The sequence below is a fragment of the Diorhabda sublineata genome, chromosome 1, assembly GCF_026230105.1.
Source record: "Diorhabda sublineata isolate icDioSubl1.1 chromosome 1, icDioSubl1.1, whole genome shotgun sequence".
In the NCBI taxonomy this organism is placed as follows: domain Eukaryota; kingdom Metazoa; phylum Arthropoda; class Insecta; order Coleoptera; family Chrysomelidae; genus Diorhabda; species Diorhabda sublineata.
The window spans coordinates 2,308,390-2,331,422 of NC_079474.1; the positions used below are offsets into that span (position 1 = coordinate 2,308,390).

At 29.6% G+C, this 23,033-nt stretch overlaps 5 protein-coding genes across 6 annotated transcripts; 3 read left to right on the forward strand and 2 right to left on the reverse strand.

The window, feature by feature from the left end:
* Positions 1-203: 203 nt before the first annotated feature.
* LOC130451641 (glutamic acid-rich protein-like) lies at positions 204-4,700 on the forward strand. The gene is made up of 6 exons (XM_056790828.1): positions 204-772; positions 875-1,168; positions 1,242-2,280; positions 2,340-2,585; positions 3,170-3,295; positions 3,355-4,700. The coding sequence occupies exons 1-6, from the start codon at positions 653-655 to the stop codon at positions 3,846-3,848; spliced, it is 2,319 nt and encodes a 772-aa protein (XP_056646806.1). The 5' UTR covers positions 204-652; the 3' UTR covers positions 3,849-4,700.
* A 543-nt stretch (positions 4,701-5,243) lies between these two features.
* LOC130448115 (probable asparagine--tRNA ligase, mitochondrial) lies at positions 5,244-7,106 on the reverse strand. 2 transcript variants are annotated; one of them, XM_056785330.1, is made up of 4 exons: positions 6,827-7,106; positions 6,282-6,771; positions 5,569-6,107; positions 5,244-5,522 (listed from the first exon to the last, which is right to left on the reverse strand). In XM_056785330.1, the coding sequence occupies exons 1-4, from the start codon at positions 6,947-6,949 to the stop codon at positions 5,265-5,267; spliced, it is 1,410 nt and encodes a 469-aa protein (XP_056641308.1). In that variant the 5' UTR covers positions 6,950-7,106; the 3' UTR covers positions 5,244-5,264. The 2 variants fall into 2 exon arrangements, with proteins under 2 accessions (XP_056641308.1, XP_056641315.1); XM_056785337.1 differs by having other exon boundaries at positions 5,252-5,522; positions 5,569-5,999; positions 6,827-7,101.
* LOC130448128 (methylglutaconyl-CoA hydratase, mitochondrial) lies at positions 7,070-8,254 on the reverse strand. The gene is made up of 3 exons (XM_056785350.1): positions 7,917-8,254; positions 7,732-7,866; positions 7,070-7,680 (listed from the first exon to the last, which is right to left on the reverse strand). The coding sequence occupies exons 1-3, from the start codon at positions 8,170-8,172 to the stop codon at positions 7,214-7,216; spliced, it is 858 nt and encodes a 285-aa protein (XP_056641328.1). The 5' UTR covers positions 8,173-8,254; the 3' UTR covers positions 7,070-7,213.
* Positions 8,255-9,280: 1,026 nt separating this feature from the next.
* LOC130452495 (nose resistant to fluoxetine protein 6-like) lies at positions 9,281-14,212 on the forward strand. The gene is made up of 13 exons (XM_056791806.1): positions 9,281-9,553; positions 10,071-10,228; positions 10,349-10,494; positions 10,579-10,655; positions 10,763-10,959; positions 11,226-11,395; positions 11,730-11,898; positions 12,185-12,381; positions 12,443-12,557; positions 13,052-13,238; positions 13,297-13,439; positions 13,517-13,661; positions 14,078-14,212. Exons 1-13 carry the CDS (start codon positions 9,355-9,357, stop codon positions 14,140-14,142), a joined length of 1,968 nt encoding a protein of 655 aa, XP_056647784.1. The 5' UTR covers positions 9,281-9,354; the 3' UTR covers positions 14,143-14,212.
* A 563-nt stretch (positions 14,213-14,775) lies between these two features.
* LOC130444321 (nose resistant to fluoxetine protein 6-like) lies at positions 14,776-22,827 on the forward strand. Its single transcript, XM_056779406.1, has 13 exons — positions 14,776-15,275; positions 16,936-17,123; positions 17,579-17,724; positions 17,818-17,894; positions 18,025-18,221; positions 18,291-18,460; positions 19,421-19,589; positions 19,861-20,057; positions 20,321-20,435; positions 21,766-21,952; positions 22,012-22,154; positions 22,352-22,484; positions 22,644-22,827. Exons 1-13 carry the CDS (start codon positions 15,086-15,088, stop codon positions 22,682-22,684), a joined length of 1,953 nt encoding a protein of 650 aa, XP_056635384.1. The 5' UTR covers positions 14,776-15,085; the 3' UTR covers positions 22,685-22,827.
* Positions 22,828-23,033: the final 206 nt, after the last annotated feature.

Genomic DNA, 23,033 nt, shown 5'->3' on the forward strand with positions numbered 1-23,033 from the left:
ATGAAATTTGTTACTGGAGATCCCTAGTTATTGTGGGGGATTTTAGGAGTTTTTGAATTTATGTTTATTGTTTCTGAACGAATAACCTAAAAGATTTAAATAAAAATTTTCATTGAAATTTTCAGATTGTTTTGCATTTTATATAAATTAGGTACGTCTATGGATAATTATACAGAAAACGGTCTTTTGAACTACCGATACTACTGATATATTACGTTCAATTTTTCCGAATGAATGACCTACAAGACTCAAATTTTTATATTCAATGATATTTTAAGTCTAAATTTATTCATTATCTTAAATTATATACTCGGAATCGGTAATCATAATAATAATCGTTCTTTTGATTACCGATTTTGTTGACTATACCTAAGTTTTCGAATCAAATAACCTCAAATACTTTAAATTCAAGGATAAATAAAATCTGGAGCGAAATTATTTTTTGAACATCCAGATAAATGGAAACCAATGGTATGTGGGAATATTTAAAATTTACAAATCAGTGACTATTAAATGGCGGTGAAATGTCAATTCTGTCAAAAAATCGGTATCGACCTGTTTCGAAGCTAATTGTCAAGATGACAAAAATCTGAAATTTAAGTTTATTGTTTAAGTTGAGTTGTAATATTGTTTATTTAAGGATAATAATAAAATGGACTTAGTTAAAGGTAACTGCTTTTTTTGTTCGAATAAAAAAGTAGTTTCGGATTCACGGAATGTTCAGAATACTATAATAACCTTATTTACGGGATCTGATATCAACGAAGAAAAGGTATATTTATTTGTGTATATATTAATTTATATAAAATTTTTTAATATATCATTTATTAATTATTGATGTGGAAGATTAGCAGCTTTCCTATTTTGTTTGTAGCTTTTAACTTTGAGACCTCCCAGGGTATGTCATTTGTGTTATCACAGTTTCGTGTTAATGAAAAGAACTCACGACGATATTTTACATTCGAGTTCAGCGGAAAAAGTACACGAAAACTGTCATTTATGTGGTAATTCAGAAGATGTTATCAAAGTTTTAAAATGGAATCATTTTGAAACGATTGGTAAAGATTACCGTGGTATCGTTGGAAATTCTATATCCAACGCGTGTTCAGATTGCCTGTATTATTTAGAAACCAAGAATTCCGTTAAAGATAAGTTGATTGCAGCAATAGTAAGTATAAAAATATCATTTTTGTAAAAAAAAGTTTTATGCCATTTTAAATGATTGTTTTAACAATTTCTAGCCACAATTGAAACAACAACTATCAGATTTTGCGTCTAATATTACTAGTCATTCTACTCCTTTGAAAAGAACAAGAACTAAAGCAGAAAGGAAAGTTCCTGTGGAATTTGTAGATTTGACACAAACAAATACAGATATAAATGGGTTTGAACCTCTAAGGAATGACCCGCAATTGAGAAAATTAAAATTAGTTTCTGAAGATCTGAAATTAATGAACCAAATTCTCATTGTCAGACTGCAGAGACTCGAAACATCATTGAATAATGTGAACGAGACAATAGAGAAAAAAAACCCGCAGAAAAGAGTTCGGTTTAAAGATATACACGAATTGGAGGAAGATATTTGTAGTATGCCTAAAAAAATAAATTATAAAGAAACTAGATACCATGATAATTTGACTTTTAATCCCTATACAGACAAAAACAGTGAAAAAGAAGATGAATTAGTAGAATATGAAATCAAAACAACGCCTAGAAGATCCAGATATCGGGATTACAGCGATGATAACAGTTCTGATTCCCTAGACAGCAGAAAAAAATCGAATTTTAAAATAAAACTAACTAAAAAGAAGCCCAATGCGTTTCCTCTAAAACCTGCCCTGGTAAAACCACCTCTTAAATCCGCTCTTGTTTCCAAATTACCTCCAATGAAACCAGTTGTTAAAACCACCCCTAAACCAGCTCTTAGGTCGAGAGTAATTAAGTCTGCTAAGAGAAGACCAGTGGCAAGGTCAAGAAGACATTCGGTTGTAACTCCAAATATAGAATCGATAATGTCGCCGAAAACTAGGTCTGCGAAAAGTAATTTTACAAATAATTTAGTGATAAACGTGGAAAGGATGAAAATTCCAGAATTGAACGGTATAGAAGAAGAAGAAGAAATTGAAGTTAACATCGAAGGCGAGGATCTTATTGAGTCCGAGGATCCGTTAGATCCGCTTAGGATAGATAATTTCGACAACGAGGATGTGATTGAAGAAAAAAATTGTTTTAATCTAATCACGAACGATGACGAAACAGTAATTGGAAGAGCTCAAGAAGGTGATTATTATAATTTTGATCAAACGCTATTTGATGATGAATATTATTTAAATTTTCAGTTATTCCTGAAAATATTTTAAATACAAACGGACATATTGAAGAGGAAGAAGAAGATACGGATTGCGAAATAACAAATACTAAAGAAATTATCAGTATTAGTTCTGAAGATGTTAGTCAAACAGAGTATTACACCGAGGATACTGAAAATGTGGAAGAAACTGTTGATGAAATTAAAATGTTTATTATGCGTAATACTAAGGAAACAAGTGAAATTGATAAATTAAGAGAGACGCAATTAGTAAAAGGTAATATCATATTTTTAAAATGTTGAAATCTGAGTAGTTCAAATGTCCTAAATGAATAAAAATCATATTTCATTCTTTCTTTATGTACCGGAAGAAATTTTCATGGTAAATCAGGAATTTGTAGCTCAAATATTCAATAATGTTGATTTTGTATGCAGAGTCTCGCAAAATCATGTTTCTACTACCTATAGTCCTAAATAAGTCTTGCCATATTTATAATTGTGAATAATAATAATCTAGTTGAAATGAAGTAGTTCAAATGTCCTGAACAGTCTCACGAAATCATGTTTCTTTCCATCTACATGTACAGTAATGAGTTTTTACATTAAATCGGGTATATATAGCCCAAATTTTCATAAAAGGTGGTTTTGTGTGCAGAGTAGTTCAAATGTCTCACAAATTCATGTTTCTATTGCCTACAAATGCTAAATAGTCTTGCCATATTCATAATAATGTTTTTAACCGATGATAAAGTAGTTCAAATGTCCTAAATATATTTACAGTAACATTTTCTTAATCAAACTTATTTATAATTCCAAGGTGATGTTGATAAATTTGTTTTTTTTTTCTATTAATCTTTTTAGAATTCTATAAAATAAACGATCCCCTGGAAAATAATGAGGAAATGGAAAATTCCAACAAACAAGATGAAATAATTATGGAAACTAATACTTCTCAAATTGAGACCACAGTGAAAGATGTAGCTGTTGGTAAGTTTGGTGGATTTAGGACTTGATTTTGGTTAATTTATGAAATTTTTCACTTGTAGAACAGATTGAAGAGGATTTTAATGGATCTTTAGAAAACGAAAGCCAAGAAGAAGAAACTGATAAAGTAGTAAACAGTCAAGACGAAGCAGAGACAGAGAATAGTCAAGAAGATAAAACAGATAATAGTCAAGAGGAAGATAGAACAACGGAAAATAGTCAAGAGGAAGATGGAACAAAGGAAAATAGTCAAGAGGAAGATAGAACAACGGAAAATAGTCAAGAAGTGAGCAGCCAAGAAAGTCGAGTGGAAACAAGTCAGGAGGATAAAACATTAAGCCAAGAAGAATCAAAAGATGAAGATGACAATAGCATGGAAAATTGGAATCTCGATATCGATAATATAGATGCAGAAAAAGTCATCGACAGTTGCGAAATAGAAGATAATGGAGTTATTAAAAAACGTAAAAGAGAAGAAGACAGTTTATCGGATTCCGGTTGTTCGGACAAAAAGAAAAAGAAAGTAACTTTTAGTGTCGATCTACATGGTGATTAATGTGCAAGTGACACTTTTTTTATATCGTTTGTAATTTGCTTCAAGTTATCGGCCACTAATATTGAATTCCCTTTTCAAGTACTTGATATAATATTGAATTTTATTTGAGAGGTCATGTCATTAATTGTTAATCAGTATTCGATGATTTCTTCTGTATTCTTGTTCTAATGAAGAAGAATGAAAACCGTATTCTATATTCATTATTCTTAGTAGGTCAAATGTACCAAATAATCCGAATAAATCAAATTTCTATCCACAGTAGATAAAATCTCCTTTCAAGTTTGATATTTTTATAAAAAAAATGGGCCAAAAGTTTCTTACTAGATGTGAAAATATGAATTATTATTGAGTAGTTCGAATGTCTCTACCAATTCCTTGTATCTTTTCACAGTGGAAAGTATCAATTTCGAGTCAGGTGATAAAAAAACTGATAATTTATACACTAAGTAGTTCAAACGTCTCACAAGCTCAGGTTTCTATCACCTAGGGTGTTTGTATATATCCGGTATTTATAATAAGTCTGTAAATGTATCAAATCATTTGAAATAGTGATTTAATATTAATCTAAGTAGTTCAAATGTCTCAAAACAATCTTCCAGGTTCAATTAACCAACCGTTGTGCCCATTACTTAAGTTTAACAGTTTTATTTTGCCCCATGGATGGAATTTTGTTTTTTTTTCATAGAATTTAATATTTTGACATGACTTCATGGAAACCCTTGTGTTAATTGAAAAGTACTTATAAGAGGTGATTTAATTAATAACCATTAAAAATGTAAGACTCAAAAGTTCGCGCAAGTGGCATTATTTTGAAATGTACATTCTTTTTTTAATAAAAATCAAAATCGACAATTTTTGTTTTTAATTTTTACTCCATCCCAGCTAGATTTTTGTTTTATAGTCGATGTTTCAAAATATTTCATCATTTTTTCTCTAAAAACATTTTTTTTGTCATATTTTTAGGAACTACATGTTTCAAAATTAATTATAACCTATTTTAGTGTTTGCTGAGTAGTTCAAATGTCTCATCAACTTTCTATACACTCATTTCAGGCACCTATAGTCACAACCGCCAGATTTTTAAATTTAGAATCAAAATTTTGTATTAGAGTAGTTCAAATGTCCCAAATGATCTAACAAACTTGTATCTACCTGCAGTGAAGAAAGTTTCTCGTTCACACCAGTCGTTTATAAAGAACACAAATTGTAGTTCAAATGTCTCACAAGTTTTTTTCACCCTATCTCGAGCTACTTTCCTAGAATTTTAGTTTATTGTTCGCTTTCCAAAATATTTCATCATTTTCTCTCCGAGAACATATTTTTATAAATTATCACATGTTTCAAAATAAATTTATTGTATACTGAGTAGTTCGAATATCACATAAATAAATAAAATAACCAATTGAAATTATTTATTCACATGCTACAATTATGTGGCCACCTTGGAAAAGGTATTACATCCTTAATATTTTGAATACCAGTTAAAAATAATAAATATCGCTCGAACCCTAATCCATACCCAGCAGTAGGTACTCCTCCAAACTTTCTTAAATCGATATACCAATCTAATTGATCATTTGATAAGTTTCTTTTCAATTTTTCAATGTTATCCTCGCGTAAACTACCACCAACCATTTCTCCTACACCAGGTACCAATAAATCGAAAGCAAGAACCTACAAACAGTCATTATATTTTGTAAATTATTATTATGTCAATTACCTTCGATGGATCATCTTCGGATTCCTTCATATAGAAAGGTTTGATGTCTTTCGGCCAATTTATTATAAAAGTAGGAACATTTCCACAGTGTTGCACCAAAAATAATTCTTGTTCTTTTGATATACCAATTTCTCTTCTAAAACTCCTTTCAAATTTATCCTTATTCTTTTTCAAAATATTCTCAGCTTCATCATATTCCAAAGTTACAAAACTTTTATTCAACCAATGATAACAGTCTATTGTATTTTCTCTACAAACATCGAGGTCGTCTTGACATTTTTCCACAACTAATTTCGTTACATCCTTAACCAATTCTTCAACAGCTGTCGTTAGAGCTTCTAATTCTTCTATAAATGCTATTTCTGCTTCCAGCATATAAAATTCTGCTAAATGTAATCTACTTTTGGAGTTCTCGGCTCTAAAAGTAGGACCTAAATTGTAAACTTTACTTAAACCGTGTGCTGCAGCCTCTAAATGAAGTTGTCCGGATACAGTTAAATACGACTTTTTATTAAAAAATGCCTCTTCAATAGGTTCACCTGTAAACTTATAATTGAGGACATTCTGTATAAATAAGGGCGAAGCTCCCTTAAGGAGGCTCCTATTGATCAATTTCAGATAATTTCAAAACCATGAAAAGCAGTTTAGGAGGAAATTAAACATTTGAAGAAGCTAAGAGAGATTGAAAACAAAGAGTTTAATTATTAACTTACCTGGTTTAACCATTGATTTTAGTAAATTTTGGCTTTCGGGTATAACCCTGAATATTTCTCCGGCTCCTTCACAGTCATTCGAAGTTAAAACAGGGGTTTGGATATTAATATAACCTTTATTGGTTAAATAATCGTGAAAACATAACTGCGCCGTACTTCTCGTTCTTAATACAGAAGAGAATTTATTAGTTCTTGGTCTAAAATGTAAATATTGTCGCACGTATTCCGGTAAATATTTTTTCCTAGGAGCAAACGGGTAACCGTCCGTAACAATACAATTATTAAATATTTTAATTTTATTAGCGTTTATCTCTTTTTGACCATTTGGTGATGTTTGTAATATTCCTTGGGTTATTATCGAGGCTCCGGTTGTTAAATTTTTGGGAACGATATTGTTAGGAATGATAATTTGCAATTTTTTAGCCGTAGACCCGTCGGATATATCTAAAAAGACGTTATCTTTTTGTTTTCTTAACGATTTTATCCATCCCTAAAACTCATTTATTTGTACCTAATACAGATATACTCTTAATCAAATTAATAACCTTTATCTTTATTTCTTGTCCAATATCAACACTTTCTAAAATATTATGTATACTATAACTATAGTTAGTAGTTTGTTGTTTTACTTGTGTTTTTATTGAATGTTTAAACAAATTCACGAACATTTTTTACATAAAAATAGGTTATTAAATCTTCTTTAATACCTTTCAAGCTCTATAAGATATCAGCCATATTATTTGGATTTAGTATACACTTTCAAGAAAATGGAAACAACAAAAATATTTATGTATTTTACATATTTATTTATTTATATAAATGTACAAAAAAGTTAATGTTTTTTTAATTGACAAAATGAATTTCTTCTTCTTCTCGGTTGTGATGAACAAAACAAACACGTCGACTATTTACCTATGCAAAAATAATTATTTTCAACATCCAATATAATTCGGTCTTCTTTTTTCTTTAAAAGCCACCAAGGCCTCGATTCTATCTTGTGTAGGCAGGAGTTGACAATAGCAAGCTTCTTCTATAGACAAACCAGTCGCTAAATCAACTTCTAATCCTTTATTAATAGCCTTTTTAGCCATTTTAACACCTACTGGTCCATTAGGTAGAATTTTTTCAGCTATTGCTAACGATTTTTCAAAAGCGGCGTCATTGTTTTCATTATGTTCCACAACGTGATTGACAATTCCGTATTCTTTGGCTTCTTTACCATGAAAAACAGCCGCTGTGTATATTAACTCCTTTGCCAGAGAGGGATTTATCAGCCTCGGAAGCGTTTGGGTACCACCCGCTCCGGGCATTATGGCTAAACTCGTTTCTACAAGACCCATTTTAGCTGTATCTGCGGCTACTCTAATATCCGAAGCTAACGCTATTTCTAATCCACCACCTAAAAAAATAAATAAATAAAAACAATAAATTTGGATAATTAATTATTTACCCATAGCTGCTCCATCGATAGCTGTGATGACTGGTATAGGTAAGTTTATTATTTTATATACCATATTTCTCAATTTTAATCCGAATTGGTATACTTCATTTGAAGACATTTCTATACGTTCTTTTAAATCGGCTCCTAAAATTGTTATTTTCCTAATATATTTTTTAATATCGTTACGTATTTACCTGAACAAAACACTTTTGGAACCAAACTGTGCAGAACAACAACTCTTGTTGTATTATTAATAGCCAGTTGATCCAAAACATGATGGAAATTGTTAACAAGATCGACACCTAGAGCGTTTTTTCTTTGAGGCCTGTTCAACCCCACTGTGGCAATACCAGTATATTCTCCCGTTAAATGTTTTACTACTAGTTCTTTGGAACTGTGAGAATATGATCTAGTTGTTGGTAAAAATAGATTAAACAATTTCTTATTCATAATGTGATTACTAATCGAATAAAAACACTTACAAACTATATAACCTGAAAAACTTTCGTCGTCCTATCGCATTATAAACATTAGAGGTAGCAACTACCGTTCCGAAGAATATTTATTAGATCTGTTACTGAACGAAATTGCGTTGGCAAGTTTGTATTAAATAATTCATAATTATAATAATCAGATTATTTAATATGTTTTAATATTATTAAAAGCTTTATCTATCTCACTATAAATTACATAATATCGTAGTAACTTTACATGTTATAATAACTGATACTGCCCATCTCTATATAATAAGGTCAAAGCGGTCAAATATGTTGAAATCACAATGATAATGATAATTACGATAACGTAGGTAACGTGTTTATAAGCTTTGGGTAATAATTGAAGCTTCCAACTTCTTATATGCACTGGGACACGAGTTTTTTTACTGTAGCATGAAATTATGTAATTAAAGCTTGAAACATAATTGAACGTAAAAAAGGTGATAAAAAATTATTAAGTAAATTTCAAAGTTTTTAATAATTTCTTATTAGCTTTTTATACGTTTACTAAAGATAAATAAAAATTCGAATGTCATTGGTAGAATCATATTAATCAGAGAATAAACCAATTCTTTTCACAAATCACAACAACTATATAAGATGTTTTATAAATAATCATCTTTTGTAATATCATTTGAAGTGATTACAAATAAATTCTCAAAAAATAATACTCAATTTTTTAGTTAAAAGCGTTACGCGCCATCTATCGGTGAAGTGACAAATGTCGTAAGATTAACGTGAGTCCTAGAAAGACAACTTCCGTTTCTAATAATTACTTCAACAGGTCCGGCTTTAATAATTTTGGAATAAAAGTGGTATTCAATGAGGTAAATTTTAAATTATACATTATGTTTTTTGAAAAAATTAGAGTGAATTGGATTAGAAAACTTTTAGATTTTTATAATATAACGATGAGATTCATATCCATACATTACTTTTATTATCACTATTTTGCTAATGAATCTGTTAAATATCAAATCGCAAATTTCGATATCAAACAGATAAGATAGAAGATTGCTATTAACAAATGAAATTATACAATTAGATTTTATCAAAAAAACACTTGAAATGAATAAAATCTATAAATAATTGATGAATTCAATCTTTGTTTGATTCGGCCAAGCGAAAAAGAAACATGAGGTACCACGTTCTATTTTTTTCATTTTTTTACGTGTTTTCTTCCATATCTGGTCAATATAATTTAGAGATTTTGGAAAATTTCGATGTTTTGAAGAATTTGCTTTATGAAAATTTGCAGAATTCTAATGTTTCCGATATTTGTTTAAAACAATGGGAAGAACTGCGTACCAATGGTACTGATGACATGTGGCAAAGTAAGTAATATAAAAAATTATTTTCAAAGTCAAAAATATTGTTATTATTATTTAGATCCAACTTCCAATCAATATTAGTGCTAAAAAGGGGAAAATGTTATGTAATTAACACAATAATAATCACAATAATGAGGCGCAGATTTTCTAATAGTGATAATTTGAGGATCCCATCTGCTAGAATAAATTCAAAGCCGACCCTAATACATAATAGATCTGATTTGACTGTTGTAATAAATCCACTTTTGACCTTCATCCTATAGATGTCACTATTACTAAAATAGTCATACTAACAGATCTACAAAAAATGTAATTTTCTATTTGTAATCAATTTTTTTATTACAAAAAATTGTCTTTGCTCATTAAATCGATAATATAGAGATCAAAATGAAACGTTCTGCGATATATAAATAATAACATCATGATAAAATTGTTTGACACAAATATCGAGAGGAGTATAAGAATCTTGTCGCTACTGTTATTCGATCACTGCTTTTGACAACCGTTACTTTAATTTTAGTTATTGACTCCACTTCGAAATTTCCGTGGAGTGGTTTGTCCGTTAGTACAATTGTTGATTGGGGAAATTACGAACAATGCTTAAACGTTCATCATAAATATTCCGGAGGGGATATAAAAGGAAAATATTGCCCTTTCGGTTTTCTCCTACCCATTAATGTGAGTATCAACAATTAACGGTAACGTTACTACATCCGTTGACAAGTTCTTGATGTAATACATAGATGTCGTCACAAACATTAATCTTAAACTAGACGTTATAAACATTTTTATTTGTAGGGTGTTTATTTATTATCTGTTTGTATGCCAAATGGTTGTACTTATAGTGATTATAACGCTGCTATAAAGCTACCTCTATTTACTCATTCACCCTGTCATACCAGGGATGATTTGAATGTAATTTCAAGTGGAGATATTGTTTTTCTGTAAGTTACTCGTTAATTTTTAAACAAAAATTGTTCGTAATTAGTTATAAACGTGAATAGTTATTTGTTTTTATTGGATTACAGTGTTTTTATTGCTGTAATATTCATAATAATAGCTGCATCAACTGGTTACGATGTTTACATTAAACACAAGCAAATAAGTGAGTATAAATATCACATTTATATTGACCATAACTATTTAAGCATCCCGTATAATGAAAACATATTCTCAAATTCCATACTTGGCTAATAATTAAAGTATTTACAGAAAGTGCTCACCCACTATTTTTGGCATTTTCCCTGTATACTAACACGAGGAAACTTATACAAACATCGAAAAACCACACCGAACAAATTCAAATATTTAACGGAATTAAAACTATCAGTATGGCTTGGATTATAGCAGGTCATACTACACAATTACGTATGGGAGAAAGTGTTCTTAACTCTAAAGCCGTATATCAGGTAGGTATTCATAGTTTTCGAACAATATTTTATCATAATTTTCACATTATCTCAATGAAAAATTGTTTTGTTGGTTTTGATTATCAAGCTCTGAAAAAAAACTCATGACATTCGACATAACCTTGACCTAAATCTTATTGTCGCGATGATTCAGCCTCTGATAGATATAGCTTTCATCCATATTAACAGAATATTTGGCTGGCGAGCATATGTAATCGAAGTCCAAGTTTTCTTCTGTTCCTGTGATACTTATATTCTATTTTTAGAAATATCAACAATTGAGTACTTTTTACTTAACGTCAGCTCATCTGGGAGTAGACGCGTTTTTTTATATGAGTGGATTTTTGATAGCTTTCGCTTATATGAAACAAAAAACGAAGCCAATGGCGGTACAAATAAAATCTATACCGCTTTTGATAATACATAGATATTTACGGTGAGTTATCATATCATTGCTACTCAAATGTTTCGTATTGCGGGTTGCCGCTTTATTATTTCCTATTGTTCATTTCCGTTCGAATGTATTGTATTGTTGGTTGCCGCTTTGTTATTTTCTATTATTGGTTTCCCGTTGAATGTTTTGTATTGTTGGTTGCCGCTCTATAAGATATGATATCATCTGAAATAAAAACTTTAGACCTTTATTTGACATATTTCATACTGAAATCTATGAACTTTAGACTGTATTAAAAATAATTTTGGTGAAAATCGAACTTATAGGGCGAAAAAATGAATAATATCTTATTTATTAAGAAATAGTTTTTGTTTAGATTGACACCAGCTTACGCAATGCTGTTTTTCTTTACCATAACAGTGTTTAAATTTTTGGGAGAAGGTCCTATTTGGCCGTCAGTTTTAAATATTCTAAAGAGCCGTTGTCAAGATCATTATTGGACATACTTTACTTATACGCAGAATTACGCCAATTATAAAGAAATGGTAAATATCATGAACCCCTCGTATATAATGGTAGATCATAAATTAAACTGGATAGCTGCAATATTAACATCTTTCAAGAGTCTTTTTGATAAAAATAACGAATTCGTTGAGGTGAAGCTATGTTTTTAACATTTTTCTTATGTGTCAACATTTTTAACCCCTATCAAAGTAATTCTAATTCCGCTTTATGAAGTTATTTATAGTTTAATATATGATCCACTTTTTTATTACTCCTTGTATATTTCTTTACTCCAATAATTTTAATTCCCTTCTCTATTTTTTTTAGTGTATTGCCCATACTTGGTATCTATCTGTCGATATGCAATTGTACATTCTTAGCATATTAATTTTAATACCTCTATCAATTCTGTTGGCTAAAAATGCAAAAAATTTCAAATTGGTTATGATTCTTTGTTTTTTGGTCAATTTATTTTGGACTTTATTACCTTTAGCGACGAAATTGATTTGGACTAATTATAGAAAGTAAGAAAATTGTTATTTCATTCGATAATGGGACACACTGTATATATTATTAATATTTTAGTGATTACGAAACTCATTCACAAGTAGTTACTTATACAATGGGCATAACTATGGGGATTTTTATGAGAGAGAGGAGAGATAAGCCATTTCTTTATGGAAAAATTTCAAAACCTCAGGTACAGAAATGCTTATTATAGAAAATAATCCTCGCAATTCTCATTTGTTCTTTCATAAAACGTGGTTATTCTTCGATTTCCCCCTGTATCACATTATGACAGTGTAGAGGTTCGTTGACCTCTACAGTTCGGTTTATGACGCATGTGTTATAAGATTAATTTGTTATTATCATACTTTTTATTAATTTTTTTATTTGTTAAATATGAAAACTTATAACTAATTCACAAATTTACAAGAGTGTCAGTAGTTTATAATATACCAGTTTCATAAACAAAAAGTGTACACTTAATCGCTCGTAGTAGCTTGTAATCCAATACATAACGGAGCATTAAAGGAGGCGTCAAAACCTAACCTTGAACTGTTATTATAATAAAAATACGAGAATAAAATATTTAATTCAAATTCATACAAAATAAAAAAATGTGCATTCCTGAACAATCTTTTTTAACATTTATTCTAAAAACATCGCCGTATAGAAATCAGTTTTTTGTAGTTATTTAATTTATTAATGTGGTGTATTATATTGCCCATAATGGCCGCCAATGCTGTCCTCTACGAAGAATATATTTTTACCGGAAAACATACACAAACGGCACAAACATATTTCAGTAGTTTTTATAAACCAATATGGTGTATTAGTTTGAGTTGGATGGTGTATTCGTGTTATTACGGATACGGGGGTAGGTCATATATAACAGAAACTTGTGATTGGACGTTTTTTGTCGTTAATTCTTTTAGGAATAGTTGCATGGATTCTTAACAGACCAACGTTACAAATTACGGCGAAACTTTCTTATTGCATGTATCTTTTACATGTTCTCGTAGTTATACATGGAACATTTACATCAAAATCGCGTAATTATTTCAGCGATTACACCAACGTGAGTATATATACAGGGTGATTCGACATATGGAATATGCCGTGTAGATTTAATTTTTCATTATAAATTGTTTTTAGTTTTTGAATTGGTGCTCATACTTTATGATAACTTTCATAGTAGCTGTCATATGGACGTTGGCGTTTGAATCGCCGATGATCACAATTGAAAAATTCGTTTTTGGCGGGGGAGCCCCGAAAAAACAAAACAAGACTAAAAAACATAGTAAGTATTCATTTTATACTTAATTCTAAGAATTTTTATTTTTTCGTAAAAATCGGCCAATATAGTATCAATTTATGAAGTAATACATAACCTTATTAATTTATATTCAACTGTCAAAACTATACTACAACCTTAAAAAATTGTTTATACAGTATAAAATTCAACCTAACCTCATTTATTTCTGCTCAGCTGTCAAATTTAATTATATAGCAGCGTTAAATAACAAATTACGTATCACAGTTTGTTGGAGTAGAGTCTACGCTTGCGCGTTTTATTGTTTACCTATTCTATACATAAGTCAATTTGGGATGACGTCACTACCAACCGCCATATTGTCTTGAGGGACGAACATTACGTTATTTACATTTAAATTATTATTAGTAGTGGTGTTTTATTTTCTTTTGTTTTCATTTTAGGTGTTTCATCTAAACCTTCATTCAAACAAGGTGCTACGAAAGCTATCGACCAACCGACGGTGTGAAAAAAAAATTTTATTTTATTGGTTAACGACGTTTTGTAATTTATTTAATAATAAAATAATTTATAACAAATCTGCATTTTTTTGAGTACCCACGCCGAAAATTAGTAAAAACTTTCTCATAAATATGATCCATTTATTTAAAAATGTACTTGTATACTATGTAAACATTTCTGATCCGGCAACATCGCACTAATAGTTTATACGAGTTTTGTCTAATCTAAAAAGATTAATACTATTTTAATTTCTTCAAATTAATTTTCGAAAAAATTAACAGAAAACTGAAAATTTTATATATAATACCACCTCAATTCACTTTCTTTTTAAGATGAATCATTCTAGTTCGATTTCAAGTAACCCGCCATATTAACAACGTTTGATGACTGTTCAATTCAGGGTTCGCGGTCAAATCGATTCTGGTAGTGCTCCTGATATTTATTAGAGGAACAATTCTGCTGTTACTCAATACCAATAAATGTTATAGTAAATATAAATATAATTAACTTTTTATTATAACATTTAATACACTAGTAACTTAAATACTTAGTAGACAATCGTGACTGTAGCTTAGATATTTTTCGCGGTAAAAAAGTGACATATGATCAAAGCTGATGTATAACCGGTTGCGTTGTTGTTAGACATACGATTAACAGTTTCTCATTATCTGATGTGTTTTAATAATTAATTAGTGTTATAATATCAATTATTTTGTATTCATAACTATCTACAGGTACTAAAAATTATATTATTTCCAATTTATCTCTAGATAGAGCCTATACAATACTAAAATATTTGAAAATCTCGTGTATCCCAACGGAAAACGTAGAATGATGTTTTTTGTTTTTGATCATCTGTTGTTACATCCACTTGAGAATTATAGATAACCAGTCGATTGTGGAAAAGAACTTACTCTTCGTTACAAATTTATTACTATTGCACGTGAAATATGAGGTGTTTCGTGGTATTATTATTTTTTTTCAATTTAGTGAGGTCCCAATTAAATATAAAATTGTTACAAGACTATGAGTCGTGGGAGAATTATGTGCTTAAAAATCTAAACAGCACTGGTGTTAATACTCTTTGTTCTAATCAATTGTTGGAATTAGTGACCAATAGTAAGGATAACTTGTGGAAATGTAAGTATTCAGAATATTCTCACTAAAGATATAATTAAATAAAAAAAGTTTATCGAGATTTTTTATACCGGTAAATCCATTAGCTGAATTTATTATATACCAAATGTGTGATGGTAAAAAAAAGTTGTAATATTAAGGTTATGAGCTTAAGTTGACTTGAAATTTTTTAAATATCAATATGATGATGCCTTTTGGACTCAAATTCACATATAGGTTACGTCGTAGAACAGAAAATTAGAACGACAAGTGGTACATTATAGAATAAGTGCATTGCTAACCAAAGGCAGTATTCCCAAGCATATTTATTCAAATTTTACATAGTTTTTTTACTTTAATTTCAATAGAATATATCAACATACGTTTTTATTAAACCTCGATCAGGTGTCGGGTATTCTATAATAAATTATATTAATTAAAAAAAAACTTTCGTTTATTGAAATCCCGAAGCCTAAGACAACTTTTATTTGTATTTATACTGCATAGATTTATCTGAAACTATTTAGTAAGTCAAGGCAGTATCCACTTTTCTCTAATTTGATAACAAAAACTGATAAGAGATACAATGGATGAATCCTTAAAATTTTTAATAACAGAAGGTGACTTTCTGATACTTAAAAATTATAATTGAGTTATCAATTACAAAAGAATCAAGTGGCTAATCCACTCTGATTCATAGTAAATAGGTAGTTTTGAAATTGAAATTGAATGTTTTTTTGTAAAAAATTTATAATATCTCGAATTTATGTTTCTGACATCCTTTTGGAACATAAACGAAACTCACAACACTGTTGCCAGTTCATATAATTTTATTTCACTAGTTAAACAATGTGTAGAAATTAGTGATTATATAATACGCCACAATTAGTGAATAAATTGCATTTTTTTCAAATTTGTAACAAAAAACAGATAACGTACCAAATATTGAACGAAAAAAAAAAATATATCAATAATTTTCCAAGAAAGACTAACATTTTGTGGTATACGTAATTCATGCATATAACTGAGTTAAAAGTACTCATTATTCTTCTTATTATAAAAGTAGCGTGTAATAAACAAATTAAATATTAAAACATATATATAACATTAAAATAAGTACACAGCAAACATACCAAATCTATATATTTACTTAAAAATAAAAAGATCTGGCAACGTCTCAGTGCGTTAAACATTTGCTTGAGTCGTGTTGTACTTAGTGCTATGATTGACGTTTTAATTGTTTTGGCGATTTGCTGTTAAAGTTTTATTCCATAATAAATCATCAATTGGCGTTTTTATTATAAAAAAAATGGTTCAATAAATATGAATTTTAATATCATCGTACTTAAAGTATATAATTATGAGGATGAAGCACGGCTATTTTTCTCCCAAAGACAATTTTTTCTCTACGTGTTTTCGTTTATCTATGGAATTAAAGTATCGAATTAGAATCTGTCAAGGGAAATTTTCATCTAAAGTATTTATTTTATACAACAATATTTAGAAGCATACGGGGGTGTATTTCGTAGTAAAATTGTTCATATTTTGAAAAACTTTTGTTGTGAGTGCCCTACATCGAGTAGTTCTATGGAAATACATATTAATATATAGGGTGCTTTATTCAAAAAGAATGGATCTAAATAATTTATATCAGTTGAGACAAAAAAAAACAAAATTTTTTTAGTTTTCGATGCGACATCAAAATTTCCATGGACCGGCTTGTCTGTATCTTCAAATTTCGATTGGGGAAATTACGACGAATGTTTGAATATCAATCATGGATATTCAGGAGGGGATATAAAAGGAAAATATTGTCTGCTTAGTCTATTAATACCAATGAATTTAACGAAATTTGATCCTTCAGACAGTAACGTAAGTATTTGAATAAGTAATTGAATAAAACCCTCAATATCCACCCAAGGACGGGCTTGTATTAATAAACCGAGGTCATAAAATAACACCATTAATTCTATGTTAGGTGTAAACTGAACGATTTCACTTCTTCTTTTTTTAATTTTATTTATCTCAGTTTACGTTACTCTCTAGACAATCTAGTAATTCTTTTAGTAGTGATTCAATTATTTATTTGTTGTTAGTTTTCTTTTATATTGTCAAATATTGTTGAAAATATTGTTATATAAGTCATAAAATTGCAAACGTTGTTAACATATAACGTATAACATTTTCTACGTTGCCGAAACACGGTTTTGAACTCTGATCGTTTTGGTTACCAGACAGCGCATTAACCACCCAACTACGGCCATAGTCGTACCTAGTGAAATTTTTAAAAAAGGGTTTGTAATTGAAAAAATTGTTTTTTTTTCTAGAATTTTTATAAACTATCTGTTTGTATGCCAAATGCTTGTACTCCTGAAGATTACAACGCGATATTGAAAGTTTCTTTATTCCAAAACACACCTTGTCATACTAAAGACGATTTAAATATAGTTACTACTGGAGATATCGCCATGATGTAAGTCAATCCATAGATAATTGAAAACAAAACATGGTGTGATACTTTTCTCGTAAATTTTGATATAAAACTCATTTTTTTTTCTAATTTTAGTATATTTCTTGTTGTAATTTTAACAATGATGGTAATTTCCACTTGGTACGATGTGAATATTAAAAGACGAAATAAAAGTAAGTATACACATTTATACTGTGCACGAAAAATAGATGGGGGTGACCGGAAACTTCTTCTTTTTGTATGGTAGTAAAATTTCGTCTCTTTTTTACAATTTCCGTTAATTTTGAGTGAAAATTTTCGTAGAATGCGCTCAACCAATATATTTGGCATTTTCCGTTTATTCTAATATCAGAAAAATTATACAAACATCAAAAAATCACACCGAACAAATTCAGGTGTTTAACGGAATTAAAACTATCAGCATGGCTTGGATTTTAGCAGGCCATGCAATGAACGCCTGGAACAAATATCCCGTTATTAATGATGACGTCATCTCTCGCGTGAGTATCTCGCTTCTTTCTACTGTCTACTTCTGGTTAAAAACTTGATAATAATCATTAATTTTTCAGAAAATTGACGATATAAAAATTTTTTATATAACCGGCTCACAGTTGGCAGTAGACACGTTTTTTTATATGAGTGGATTTTTAGTAGCTTTCATTTATATGAAACAAAAATCGAAACCGTTATTTTTACAAATAAAATCGTTTCCAACATTGATTATTTATAGATATATAAGGTGAGCATATATATTACAAAAAAATTAAATATTGTTTACATGTTACGCGCGTTGCCCCCATTAATTGCGATCTTATACACGAACGCAGGTATCATGGCGCTCGCTTGTGGAAATTCCGCAACAATGTTGCCAGTTCTCATAATATAATTTCAGTAGACTGTCAAATTAATAGTAAACCAGTTAAGTAGTTGGCAAAATGTTATTTAATCAATGAAAATTACTAAACGCATTCACATCTCGTCCATATCTTGTATTTTATTAGACAAGATAATCCCTAAAAGGATTTTCAATTCATGACGTCATACTATCTCCGAAAATGTTGATTTTATGAAAAAAAGGTTCAAATAATAAATAAAGTTTATAGAAAGTTCTACAAAAAAGGCCTTATACATTTTTTACGTAAACCTATTATTTTGGCTGTTATGACCCAAAATATATCGACAGAAGCCGATATATTTTGTCTCGAACAGCTTTTTTCTATAGCTTTTCATGAGCTTCATTTTGTGTTTCAAACTTTTTTCACTATAATCAATATTTTCGTAGATATTTCGTAAAATTGTTAAAACTTCGAAGGGGGCTGGGGGGTGAATGAGGCTTTGTCGGTTAAAATCCTTCTAGGAATTATCTTAATTTCCTTGTATTTTTGGGATAACATACTTAACGGATTATATAAAATATCTCAAATATTGTTCTAATAGAATAACAATAGTTTACTGGAAAATAAATAGACCTGGCATCGCTGCTTATCACTGCCATTCTTGATTGAGACGTAAGGCGTAGATTGATGCATTGATGTTATAACTGTTATAACTACAGTGGCGTACTGCTATTTCATTTAAGCAACAAATGACGCTTTTATTATAAAAAATTGTAGAGTTCTTTAATGATTAAAAAAAGTGAATATTGAAAATCTTGCTTATTTATTGCGCAAAAAAGCAGGTGATCGTTTTTTGTTTTTAGATTGACTCCAGCTGTCGCCGTATTATTTTTCTTTTCGATAACAATTTTTAAATTTATGGGCGACGGTCCTGTTTGGCTTGAAGGTATTAAGGTTATCACTGATACCTGCCAGAAACATTATTTATCGTTTTTTACCTACACACAAAACTACGTGAATCATGACGATATTGTAAGTAAATTTGCTGACATTCCATACGTCAACAATCAGAATTACCAATACAGTACCTACTATTTTTCCCAACTCGATTTATATTGTCAGATCCATCTAGTGTTTTAAATTGAAAGTATATAAAATTGACATTTTACAAATAAATCATTTGTGCTCCACTCTTCCCTACTGTTATACGCCCTCTCCTCATCCTCAGAGTGTTCAGATAACATGTTGCTGTTAATTCTATTTTGTGTTTTCTTGGGATTTATCGATTACATTTTTTTTACAGTGTCTGATTCACACCTGGTACTTATCAGCTGATATGCAATTGTTTGTTTTTAGTACCATGTTTCTAATATCGTTATCGTTGTTCTTAACTAAGGATCCAAAAAATTTCCATATGGTCATGATGATTTGTTTATCGATAAATGTATTTTTCATTTTTTTACCTTTGATAACGAAACTTATATGGAATAATTATGACAAGTAAGATATCATTACTATTACTATTGAACAAATAATAAGAAAACTTGCAACACTGTAAAATTTTAATAGACCAGTGGTGTGGAATCAATAATTCACCGAAGTGATTTTTTTATAGCAATTGCTTCATGTAATTAAATTATTAAGAAAATGACAGCCATTATAAACATTTGTCTTATTCTTCTGATTTACAGGATGTCCTGTAGAATAGCCTCTGTTTTTGTACAAAATGCCACGTTCGTGGTAAATTTTTTTTTCATTTGTAGTCTCTTCGACACGCATTCCAGAGCGATAGACTACACAGTGGGGATCATGATGGGGATTTTTTTGAGAGAAACTAAGAATAAACCATTTCTTTTCAACAAATTTTCAAAAACTCAGGTATTTGAATTTGCTGAAAATATTTTATAGGTATACTTATAAACATAAAATAATAATCTTATTTTAAAAATAATAGAATAAATCACTCAAATAGATAAAACCATGTATATTCTCAAAAAATCAATTTTACATAAAAAATAATATAATAAAAAAATTTCACCTCACTTAGGTACGCCCATGTGATTCTAAACAACGCTTCTTTAGGAATGAAGTTTCGGCCATCTGTTGGTGACATTATGAACGACGTATTTTATTCCTCTATAGATTTCTATAGCTTGGTATTCGACGTATTAAAGCGTAGTTGCCAAATGTAAATAATTTCTTTATTACTAATACATCAGGGATTATTAATAGCATTACGAGGTTATAATATTCGATCAAATCTCATGAAGGAGAGCAGTAGAAAAAACATTGAATAACATTTTATTCAGAAATAAGTGTTGTAGCTATCAGACTCGTATATTGATTATAACCATTTTTTTAAACTGACCATAACGAGTAATAGTCTTTTAAAATATTTTTTATTTGAAAATTCTACTTTTAATTACAAATTCTTTAGTTATTCATTTCCTCAGATGATTCTGCTTTATTTTTTGTTTGAAAATTTCAGTAATATAGCAACCAATATATTTAAAAGAGTAATTATTTTGAAATCATATGCAGATACATTAACTGAACAAATAGGCAACGCTGTAAAATTGAACCAGACAGTGAACAGCAAAATGCAACAAATTATTGAAACCAGGGGCGGCTCCAAAGGAGAAAATATTTTTTTAACAATAACAGTGAAACTTGAATCATTAGTTTCTCGAAGATTCTATCAGTGATAAATTTTTGTATAAACATGATATTACGTAAATGTAATAAGATTTCAGTGTTTTGAGGTTAAGTACTAATACATCTGACCAATTAAAACGCTGGCATGGATTGCTCAACCTATCTCGAACGCTTTAACGTCAAGTTTTTTTTAGTTTTTGTTAATATTGACCAAGATAAGGTGAATTCAAGTTTCCTTAAATTGCTTGGCGGCATGGTACCCCTCTCCCTATGTGGTCCTTCCGATAATTAATACTGGAGCCGCCCCTGATTCAAACTTATACAAAATCTTTTATCGCGGGGGTTAGAAAGATTCTTTTATTAGATAAATACCACTAATAAAGTGTGTTTAGGGTTTTTTTACGTTTAAAAGGTCACTAGAATCACATTGTAAGGGAAAAATAAACTTTGACCTTGAATAAGAATTTAATTCTCCATGTTGAATCAATGCGAATCATTCTGAACGATGGAATGAAATTATAGGAGGTTTCAAATGCATTACAAATTATTGCAGATGGTTAACATAATGGCATGGTTGATCGTTTTACCCCTAATGGGGGGCTGTACTATCCTATACGAAGAAATTATTTACACTGGAAAATATTCCCATACGATACAATCCTTATTCTATAGTTTTTATAGACCGATATGGTGTATAGGATTGAGTTGGATCGTATATGCCTCTTATTACGGATATGGAGGTGAGATATAACTAAAAAATCGTTAGATAAAGAATCAATCAATAAAATATTTGTTCAAGGTATAATTTCGTGGATTCTAAGTAGACCAATTCTACAAATAACTAGTAAATTATCGTACTGCATGTATATTGTACATGCCCTTCCAATTATTCACTCAGTATTATCCGATAAAACTAAACTTTATTTCAGTGACTGGATATGTGTAAGTTTTTATAATAAAGTATTTGAAATACAAATTCAGTTGTACGTTATCAATATTTTCACGTTTATAAAATTTCCTAAATTATTCGATTATTTTCACGATTTGGCAACACGGCAAAATCGCGAATGTTGTATGACGTGCAACGGTATTTGTCTAAAAACTTCATTTATTTAATATTTCGTATATAATACTTTTAGTTTTTTAATTGGTGCGCATTATTCACAATTAGTATAATCATATCTTTTATCTGGGTATTAGCATTCGAATCTCCAATGATCACAATAGAAAAACTAATTTTCGGTAGAGGTTATCCAAAAAAACAAAACGCAAGTGAGTATGAATAGTATGTATGAAACTATTAGGCCACCAGTCTTACAAGTAACTGTAAGTTGGGTTGCCTATATTCGATCATCGAAAAACAATGTTTTAATAAATTGTTATATGTTCATGTAAAAATTAATATAGTGGACCAAATTCAAATCATTTTAGGAACTTCAGTCGAAACTATCCAAAAAAAATCAGTTGCTTAATAAATAAGATCAATATTTGGGTTCATACAAAGAAACGACTTAGGCTGTCAAATGGGATTAAAAATATATGGTATAAATCAAATACTATCGTTTTCTATATTTCCTTTATAAAAAGTATTAGAAATATATTTTTCATGAAGCAATATTAGTGTTTTATTAATAACAAAAAATATACAGTAGTAATTATAGCAGCCATTATAAATCGTGACTATAGGTCTTTAGGAAAAGTTAAATTTTTAACTGCGCTGCCAGACTTTGATAATAATAAGGAGTTTGATGTAAAGATTTTTATTAATAACATATATGAGGTTCGTTTAAAAATTGAAATTTTGGGCAACATCAATCGTTA

Bases quoted from the DNA above. Each gene is read 5' to 3' on its own strand.
- LOC130444321 (XM_056779406.1), top strand. From the start codon at position 15,086: ATGAGGTGTTTCGTGGTATTATTATTTTTTTTCAATTTAGTGAGGTCC. The intron at 17,895-18,024 runs GTAAGTATACAC...AAATTTTCGTAG, and splicing joins TATTAAAAGACGAAATAAAA to AATGCGCTCAACCAATATAT. The intron at 22,155-22,351 runs GTAAGTTTTTAT...TAATACTTTTAG, and splicing joins ATTTCAGTGACTGGATATGT to TTTTTTAATTGGTGCGCATT.
- LOC130452495 (XM_056791806.1), top strand. From the start codon at position 9,355: ATGAGGTACCACGTTCTATTTTTTTCATTTTTTTACGTGTTTTCTTCC. The intron at 10,229-10,348 runs GTGAGTATCAAC...TTTTATTTGTAG, and splicing joins GTTTTCTCCTACCCATTAAT to GGTGTTTATTTATTATCTGT. The intron at 10,495-10,578 runs GTAAGTTACTCG...ATTGGATTACAG, and splicing joins AGTGGAGATATTGTTTTTCT to TGTTTTTATTGCTGTAATAT.
- LOC130448115 (XM_056785330.1), bottom strand. From the start codon at position 6,949: ATGTTCGTGAATTTGTTTAAACATTCAATAAAAACACAAGTAAAACAA. The intron at 6,108-6,281 runs GTAAGTTAATAA...ATAAGTTTACAG, and splicing joins AAAATCAATGGTTAAACCAG to GTGAACCTATTGAAGAGGCA. The intron at 5,523-5,568 runs GTAATTGACATA...GACTGTTTGTAG, and splicing joins CCGAAGATGATCCATCGAAG to GTTCTTGCTTTCGATTTATT.
- LOC130451641 (XM_056790828.1), top strand. From the start codon at position 653: ATGGACTTAGTTAAAGGTAACTGCTTTTTTTGTTCGAATAAAAAAGTA. The intron at 773-874 runs GTATATTTATTT...TTTTGTTTGTAG, and splicing joins CTGATATCAACGAAGAAAAG to CTTTTAACTTTGAGACCTCC. The intron at 2,281-2,339 runs GTGATTATTATA...TTAAATTTTCAG, and splicing joins AATTGGAAGAGCTCAAGAAG to TTATTCCTGAAAATATTTTA.
- LOC130448128 (XM_056785350.1), bottom strand. From the start codon at position 8,172: ATGAATAAGAAATTGTTTAATCTATTTTTACCAACAACTAGATCATAT. The intron at 7,867-7,916 runs GTAAATACGTAA...TAACAATTTTAG, and splicing joins TCCAAAAGTGTTTTGTTCAG to GAGCCGATTTAAAAGAACGT. The intron at 7,681-7,731 runs GTAAATAATTAA...TTATTTTTTTAG, and splicing joins TATCGATGGAGCAGCTATGG to GTGGTGGATTAGAAATAGCG.